At 42.7% G+C, this 9,083-nt stretch overlaps 2 protein-coding genes across 2 annotated transcripts; both read right to left on the bottom strand.

Annotated features, from left to right (window-relative positions):
* Nucleotides 1–4,144: 4,144 nt before the first annotated feature.
* LOC143011766 (uncharacterized) lies at nt 4,145–7,632 on the bottom strand. Its single transcript, XM_076164756.1, has 5 exons — nt 6,552–7,632; nt 5,373–5,536; nt 4,963–5,220; nt 4,639–4,848; nt 4,145–4,523 (listed from the first exon to the last, which is right to left on the bottom strand). Exons 1-5 carry the CDS (start codon nt 6,794–6,796, stop codon nt 4,327–4,329), a joined length of 1,074 nt encoding a protein of 357 aa, XP_076020871.1. The 5' UTR covers nt 6,797–7,632; the 3' UTR covers nt 4,145–4,326.
* A 133-nt stretch (nt 7,633–7,765) lies between these two features.
* LOC143011767 (immediate early response 3-interacting protein 1-like) lies at nt 7,766–8,990 on the bottom strand. The gene is made up of 3 exons (XM_076164757.1): nt 8,828–8,990; nt 8,331–8,432; nt 7,766–8,098 (listed from the first exon to the last, which is right to left on the bottom strand). The coding sequence occupies exons 1-3, from the start codon at nt 8,916–8,918 to the stop codon at nt 8,043–8,045; spliced, it is 249 nt and encodes an 82-aa protein (XP_076020872.1). The 5' UTR covers nt 8,919–8,990; the 3' UTR covers nt 7,766–8,042.
* Nucleotides 8,991–9,083: the final 93 nt, after the last annotated feature.

The raw sequence follows: 9,083 nt of genomic DNA, 5'->3' as shown, positions 1-9,083 counted from the left end.
TCCTCTTCACTTTGCCATAGCCAAGTGAGTGGATTAGTAATTTCGGTTTTGTTTTGATTGCAGTGGTTTCTGGGAAATACAAGGCCAGGAAGGATATCAGGCTGCAGCGCTGAGGTGACTTTATATCTGGAAAGAATTTAGCAAAAAGTTTGTACGTGAAGAATCCATCTGAAAAACACCATAACAGAAGTTAGTTTGTTTTATTAAATATTAGCACCAGAGGTTTGTGTTACAGGAACATGCAGTCAGTATCAAAGAAGTATCAAAACATTACAAACAGACTGAACAAATGTGTTATCGTAAATAAATTAAATAGGTAATAAATCCCGAAAGAGAAAATCACTTAATTCATATTCATATATTAACGACTTTGACATTTGTGCTGACTGACTGGTTTTACAGGGTGAATGTTCAGTAATGAAATTCAAATTAACAGAATAAGTGATGGCACCTCCAAACTGTCAACTATTCTTCTATGTTCAAAGTATTTAACAGAAATTAAAGAACAGACAAAAAAAGGGAAGAGAAGCCCTCAGATACATATGAGCTTAATATACTTCTGATCCCGTCTGTGGTTACGACTATGGCCTCGCTCCTCTTCATCACTTGCCTTCTCACGTGATTTCTGCACTCTGAGTTCCATGTAATGAAGCAGATTTCAGCTGGAGCCTGTTTGGCCTAAATTAGTGACATTCCGCGGTTAAAAAATTAGGACAGAACGATCTGGAGCGGCGGTCTGGACGGAACCAGGCCAGACACCTTTAAGGAACAGCATGAGGCTCTTCCTCTCTTCATACACATCATCCCCCAAGCAGTCTGTACTTCAACAGAATTTCATTTTAATTGACCCGACCAGTAGTGAGCTTTCTCACTACACATTAGTGACAATGTAGTGGTGGATTAGCAGAGTTTCTTCATCAGTCTGTCAGGCAAAAGAGCCGCCACCCTCAAATCCCAGTGTAACACCAGGTGATGTCATACCAACAAGGACAGACTCGCAGGGGTCCAACCTGTGACCTCCTGAAGACTTTCCAGGTCATAGAAGAGTGCACAAGCAGCACTGTTGCTTCTCGGCTGCAGTCTTCTTCTCCTCCAGTCGAGGCGCCTGAGGAGGTGGAGATTCTTTACAGTCTGACACCGAACCGCTGGAGGTGGAGAGCAGCCTCCCACACACCAGGTCGGCAGCGTTTCCATCCATGACGGATAGGTCTGTGACCGTTTTCTCTCTTAGCGACATGTCTCCATCGTCATCGTCGTCTATCAGCACAAACTCCTTTAGGTGAAGCATCTCCACCCCCAGCCCGTGGAGGCTGTGGCTCTCTCCCGATTCATCTGTGGTGTGGGCGTCCACAAAGGTCAGAGTTGAGGTCTCCGTCATGGTCTCGTGCGGGTCGGTGGAGTTGTCCTCCGGGCCCGAGTAGGCCTGGCTGCTAGAGTCCAGCATCCACAGAGAGTTACCGGCGCTCTGCTCCTTCAGGCCATTGGATAGGACGTCTTGCGCAGAGGACATCTTCCCTCTCACGCAGTGTGAACCGTTCTGGACGCTGTGAACTCCCCCGTCATTCATCCTGACATTCGCCTTCTGGCAATCATGAAAGACTTGCACGCTGCTGCTTCCTGTCGGAGAAGAGAGGCGGATGGCCTTACTAAATTCTTTTTCTTTCTTCATGTATTTTTTTTTGCTGCACCAAACAAAGCAGAAAATGACAGAATTAGACTTTTTATACGGGAGGCAATCTGCAATTGGAATGTAATCTTCCTTGTAATAAGACATTGTGAAGGACTTTTAATCTGAAATTCCTTTGTTCTGGTCGTCGCTTGGTTAGAGGCTTTGATTGATTCTATGCGACTAAAACAGCATCCACACGCTCCATGTGACGTGCTCCTGAGTGGTTTCTCTGCCTTCCTCTTTGGTTGGAGCACTCTTCATCCGTCATCTTCCTCTTCATAGGTTGGCTCCTCAGAGAATTAAAGTTATTTTTTGCTTCTTTTAAAAGGACTTGCACGAAAGGAAAACACAATCTTTCTTTGTATCGTTTGCTGAATATAATCATATTATATCATCTCTATTCCCGGGTTCAATACCTGGGTCAGAACATGTGGAAAAACATGTTAAAAAGTACAAGGGTGGACTTTTAAGATTATGAACATTTCCCCTTAATGTACTTTGTAAGGTTCCAGGTATTTGCTGCTTTTTCAAATACCCAAATGCATTCTTTTAGTGTCAGTTCTGCTCAACATGCACTGCACCCTGACGGCACAGTGTGAACGTGTGAATATTCATCTTCTCCATTTACACAAGCAAAGTTACATATTAAGTACTTTTATGTACTTATTTATAATTTTCTGAATCCTCCTTTACTACATGTTGGTGATAGTTGCGTGTTTCCAGCCTCAATATGAGCATTTATTTACCTGAGCGACAGCGTTTGTGGGACCCTTTGGTTTACACTTGGATCACAAATTTGACCTTTAATCCTCACGTTCTACATAAGAACACATGGTCAACACAAATACTTTCATTACTGAGCATGCTGATGAGCTCTGTAGGCTGAATGCAGACGCTGGGTAGCAGACTTGACCCTCTTACACTTCACTGACTCACTTGCGTGACAGAATCGGGGCTCTATAAATGAATAATAACAGCGATGTGTTAAACACACTGCACTCTGGCTGGAGCTGCCGGCTAAAGAACAATGGATGAAAAATCTTAACAGCATTAAAGCTGTTAGTTTAGGAAGTTAGGTCTGGATTAAACCATAAAAGTGAATTTCTGAAGATTTTGGTTCAAACTTCTGTTTATTATGGTTTACTTTATATCCCCATGGTAACATTTCCTCTCCCAAGTCTGAATCAAGGAGAAAACTGGAACTTCATTTGTTTACATTCATAGATACTAAATCAAACCGATTTCTGTCCTGATTTATAAATTAACTTTATTACTTTTATGTGTTTACTTCTCCAACATGAAAAATTCAAACCTTTCAGCATAACAGAAATGTTTTATACTTGCTTGATGTAAACTGTAGTCAAATTAGCATCACTGACACACGCAACATATAAAGAAACAAACTACACAGATACATGCTTAATTATATTGTATCTACTTGTATACAGTAATCATAAAAATGTCAAGGGCAGTGTTTGTGTCAGTCTCTCCACATCCAATCCTATAAGAAGAGCTTGTGTCATATAGGATTCATAATAATCCTCTTCTTGTGAGATTAAATCAAAGAATATAAAAGTTTTTACCTTCAGATTCTTCCAGTGTAGAAGAGACGACGGTAATGTAAATCACATGGCAGCGTCTGCAGCACTCACACACTGAGTGAGTCTCTGTATCTGGACGTCTGGAAGGACTCTTCTCTCTCTCTCACACACACACACACACACACACACACACACCCCACCCATCCGTGTGCAAGCAGGGAATCACGGGATGATGATCTGATTATGCTCTTGAGGTCAAACGTATCTGGGCTTTTTGTGGGACCTGTAGAGCTTTGGAGCAGAATGTTCTTCATGTTTTAAATACATTTATCAAATTCAAGGTCACTTTGCAAATTAGACATAAGAAACACAGACACCAGAAGTTCACAGTCGATGGCTGCAGACATCTAGAGACAGATAGACCTTAGTAGCTGCGCATGTAAAGATTTCAGTTGTTTCTTGATATGGAGACGTCACAGAGGGAGACGTCAAGTAAAAGATTAATGCTTGATTAATTAATATATCAACATCTTCTGGAAAACCCTTAAATACTCTAAACCGGGGCTTAGAGTATTTGATATAATTATTTTGTATATTTGGGTCTATTATTAAGTGATTGTTGCAATTAACTGATTTATTCTATTTTGCCGTATCTTTTAAACGTGACCTAGTTGAGTTTTGATGTCAAAGCCTCTCGGAAACTCAAAGATTAAATCCTCCTCCTACATGTTAAACCATTGTGTGTGTGTGTGTGTGTGTGGTGCAGGGGAGCGTAAAGAGTTGAATGTGTTACACTGAATAATACACGAGGACGCGCTTTCACATACATGAAAGCAGCAAACAGGAATATCAGAGGGATCAAATATGCAGGAGCTCTCGCGCCCCCGCTGGGATCATCTGTGCATCAGGCTGCTGTGGTAAACGCACTGACATGACGACAGACAAAGCGCCCTTATACAACAGATCTGTGACACCAAACGGAAACAAAACACCAAGAAAATCAAAGCCGGAGAGGTGTAGAAAGTTCTAACTTGACGCCAAATATTTACGCCACACATGATTTATTGTTCCGGAAATAAATAGAAAAGGTGCATGATCAGCATGACTACAGGTCAATCAAGACCTGGAAATCAATCCGGCCACATGAATCTTGCTGCTTCCGTGTTGCTCCATGTGGAAGTTGATGCGGCGGGCAGAAGAGTGATGCTCTTCTTCGTCGGCCTCCCAAAACTTGACCACAACCTTTCCCGGCGCGAACAGAGGCTCCACAAAATGGGCCTTAACGCTGATTGGAGCTGCAATGGCTCCGACACCTGAGGACACAAAATAGAATAAAGACACATTTTCACCTGCATTTCTATGTTCTACACCCCAAACATACACAGATATAAGGCCGTCCCGGCTCACAAGGACAACACCGTGCCGTACCTTTGTGCTTTTCTATTTCGGCCAAGCAGACCGACAGCATCCAGAGACTCAGCGCCGCTTGAGACCTGTAGCCAAACAGCCTGGCTGGCAGGTTGAAGACCCGGTGGGGAGAGTAGTCGGCAAAGGACCACACAAACCGAAGACCGGCGCTGCATGGAACTCTAAGCTCCACCTGCTTCACATCGCTTGGCTCAGGCTCGTCCAGCTGGCCTGCAGAAGCAAACAAGCAAAACAACCAGAGATGAAGAAGTCACTGCAAATGTGTCCACTCAGGCCCCTGAGGAGTCTCAAAGTGACCACCAGGAGTGAAAACAGCTGAATTACCTGCACACAGCTCACTCCTGCTCACATTCTCAGGTACGCATCCCCTCAACACGTCAGGCTGGTTTTGGGACAACAGCGTCAGGACGCTCTCCCATATTGGGCAGCCGGACCGGGCGGTGGCACAGAGCCCGATGTCCACCTCCACCCCTGCGTCGACGGGCCGGTACTCCAGAACTCGAACCTGCAGCGTGAACTGACCCTTCTTCAGCTCGTCGACCGGCTGCAGCGTCTTCACACTCTGACACACGCGGACCAGACCTGGATGGACCATAAAGTCACTATGACGATATCAAAATGAAGCTGTATGATGGAACATAACGATTAATATCGTTTTGATAGTTTATTTGCCTGGGATAAAAAAATTCACAGAATAAATCCTATCTGCAAGGTGTAGTAACATGTGGCCTTACCTGCTGGACTCAGGCTGAACTTGTCATCAGATAAAACCACAAGCAACAGCCTGAGACACAGGAGCTCTGGGAAGCACAGTGGGAGGTCTCTGCCTTCACTATCTGGAAAGTCCCAACCATAACCTGCAGCACTACAGAACCTCCTCAGCAGGCCAGAGTCCAGCCTCGTAAAGGAAAACACACATCAGGTCACCGTCGGCATTATTTATTCTCACCTGTAGTCAAACTGGAAGGATGTGATTGGTCAGTTGGTATCACATCACACCCGGGTTGTGTTCATCAATGATGAACACAACCCTACAAATGCATGAACTTTGAGAATTTGCAAGTTTTCTCTACGTTGTATAAGTAGGTTCAGACTTTCAGACTGGGGCTTTTCATGATGTTAATCGTAATCATCCAGATTTGCAATCAATTTGTCCGAATGAGACTTACGATGTCGCTGTTTCCAATGCACCATTCCAGCTCCCCAACAGATTCATTTTGTGAGAAGCTTTAATGCAGCTGTTCACATTTCCTCCATTTCACCTAGGTCTTTATATTATTGGAACTCCGATGCCAGTGTTCCAAAAATGTCTTGACTTTTCCCAAAATTATTTATAAGTGAGCTCACATTGGCTCACTAGTAATGTCAACTCTATGCCGTGTAGAACTGGCCTTTCAGAATAAAATACCTCTGCCATATATCAAAGTTTTAGAGGGAAATGCACAAAAGTTTGACATTTAAAGGGTCAGTTTTGCGCTGCATATCACTGCTATCCAAAACAGTCAAATATTGAGTTATACTGAACAAAGAATCATGAGCAGGCATGAGACCCTTCTGATTTAAAAAAAACAAACAAACATCAGAAGTGGATAATCCTACATTTTAGATGGATGGAGTTTAATTTGAAGACGAATTGATTCTTCATGCTTTGGCATCACAGGCTGACATTTTGTCCACCAGCGCCTCCTGCCCAAGAGACGCCAGCAATGTTATAAAAGTCGTGATTTTAGGTCACTTTTATTTGAACCAGGTTACCTACATTGGGTTTTTTTCAGTTCCATCTGTTTTGTAGTTGTAGTTGCATCAGACACTGATGCTGTAGGTAGCCTGGAATTCACAATTGGGAAAGCAACGCCCCCTAGCGGCGCTTTGGCGCTACGTTTCTTGGGCTTAATGCAGTTTATAAATCTCACCTGCAGTTGATGACGGTATAAACCACCTCGCCCTTCTTCTTCGTGCATGTTGTGTGCAGGCGTCCCGTCCTCCTGCTCACCGCTTTAACCACATATCTGGTAAACAGATACGCGAAGCTCGGTAGCTTGTCGCTGTGCAGCACATTAGTTTCCAAAAGTTTATGAGAGCAGTAAAAATACGCGTAAAATAGATACACAGAGCTTAAAGACAATGACGCGACTACGTAACTCTGTGCGTTTCCCATCGTGGCTCTGCTTGAAAAATGAACTACACATTTGCTTTTGTACTAGCGCCACATATTTCGTTTGATAAATCGTTTCAGCCAAAGAGCTTTTGTATGAAATTAAGAGCGCTCACTGTCGCATACTTCCGCTTACTGACTCTATAGAAGCTTGAGATTCGAGCTAATATCTTTGTCGCACATATGACATCGATTTCTCTGACAGAAATAGGTTAAAGACCGGCGTCTTTTACAGCTGTCGATGCATTAATGCGTCTTAAATGTAACGACATTTCAGTTTGTTTACTAAATGAGCCCGTTTTTCACGCGCGCGTGTTGTTGTACAGCTTCCGCATCACTGTTGTGGGTTTTGGCGGAAGTCGTTTTCTATTGGTTAGTAGAGAAAGCCCCGCATCACTCTTTTCCCCTTTGGGAGAGCGGTATTTCATCTGAATACTATCTTCGTACGGACCGTCCCTAAAAGTACGGAATGTACGATGGGACACAAATGTACGTTAAGTATATACATGTCTTCTGTTTAGTATAGGTATAAATGTCAAACATTTACGTCTGCTCTGAGTCACTTCCCAACAGCAAATGTGAGTAAGTACACAGCTCATACTAACAAGAAAACTGAACCCCATGTTTTAATTACTCATAATAGACACGTTTGGCGCATTTTCAACCTCACTACCAATGAACAGAAGTATACAGTAGATTTATCTATAGGTGATTGTTGGAATAGGCTCATGTTATCCAAAATTACTCATAAACCGCATGAAACTATCATCCAAATACCAAAAGCAGCATCTTTGTACTTGGCACAATCTCTGTTATATGTAACACCAAGGAACCATCTTGTATTCATCTAACGAGATTAAACTAAAAATGTGTTGTCTGTCTGTTGACAGCAGAATTCAAGCAGAATTCCATGCAAGTATTTCAGCACTTATTTATATGTTGGTGCCAATAAACATTGACGCTTTTCAAAAATTGTAAACTATCCACAGTTTAATCACATTGTTTGACTGAACAGGATATTTTAGACAGTCACAGGCACTTATTCTGAAATACTGAGCTGTGCCATTGGGGGAAAAAAAAGACCTACAATTTTACGTTTAAATAAATTAATCTGGGCTATCATGTGACAACATTCATGTTCTGGCTGACACCGCATTACAGTGAAAGAAACACAAATGTTTCCTGTCAAGTTCCTGAGGTGATAGTGATTGTTCCCTGGAAAGCAGATGGGTTCATCCTTCACTCCACTTCATCCAAACAGCAGCAGCAGCACAATGCAGCAAGAATTCACTGCAATCAAAGGAACTGCAGACCAGAAAAAGACAGCAGATGACATGATGAAACTCTCCTTCATATCATCAAGGCAGGTTAGAGAGAAATGTTGGGCATCAACAGTGTTTTGAGGATGTATTATGGGCACAGGAAGACAGGCTGGGGGTCAAAGAGGTCAAAGGCATCACAAACTCAAGTCTCACTGCTTTAAAACATACAGAAGAGAGCATTTATGCTGGTTAAAATGATGAGAATGACATCTCACCTCTCATCACCGTCCTCACAGAGCGGATCAGGTTCATGAGCTGCACTTTGACGCCCGGCTCATCACCGAAACCTCCAACACTTTGGTCCACTCCCCAGCCGACTACAAGGGGTTTACACAGGGACACATGTACACACTGAGGTTTTCTCCGTGTGCCATTTACACAAGTCAACATCGCTTCAATCATAAGAAGAGGCGCATTTTTAATACATATACTGTATGTCTATAACTACAAAGTGTTATCTTGACATAAGAGTACAATCGTTAGGTAGGTTAAATATCAACTAATAACACGTTTAACAAGTCTAATCCTTTTGATGTAAACGCTGGACAACACAAATAAAACGTAGTTCAGGTTAGTAGAACAGACGGATACAAATGAGCGCTTACAGTTTTGATCAAATCTCTTTACTGTGACAAGTTGCTAGTTCACATTAGCGCAATCAAACCGATTTGGAAATTCAAAAGTAATCTGTGTAAAATAAACAACTACATACTTTTACTAAGAAAACGCTCTTCGTGTAGTACGGCGACGGCATTTACACACAGGATAGCTGCTTGAATGAGGGAATACAAAGTAAAACCCATGTTGTCTTTTCAGGTTCCTTTTGCTGTCTGTTAGCACAAGGTGCTAATGTTTACCAGTGACGTATCCTACGGCAGGCGACAGAGGACAAACCATCTGTCATTTGCCGTTTTTAGCGCAGCAACGTATTTCTCTGCGGCTCCATTTTTTCAAGTATTTACCCACAG

The sequence above is a fragment of the Genypterus blacodes genome, unplaced genomic scaffold (genome assembly GCF_046128005.1).
Source record: "Genypterus blacodes isolate CSIRO-AG114 ecotype Tasmania unplaced genomic scaffold, CSIRO-AGI_Gbla_v1 ptg000138l_1, whole genome shotgun sequence".
Classification (NCBI taxonomy): domain Eukaryota; kingdom Metazoa; phylum Chordata; class Actinopteri; order Ophidiiformes; family Ophidiidae; genus Genypterus; species Genypterus blacodes.
This window is presented reverse-complemented; position numbering and strand designations above follow the sequence as displayed.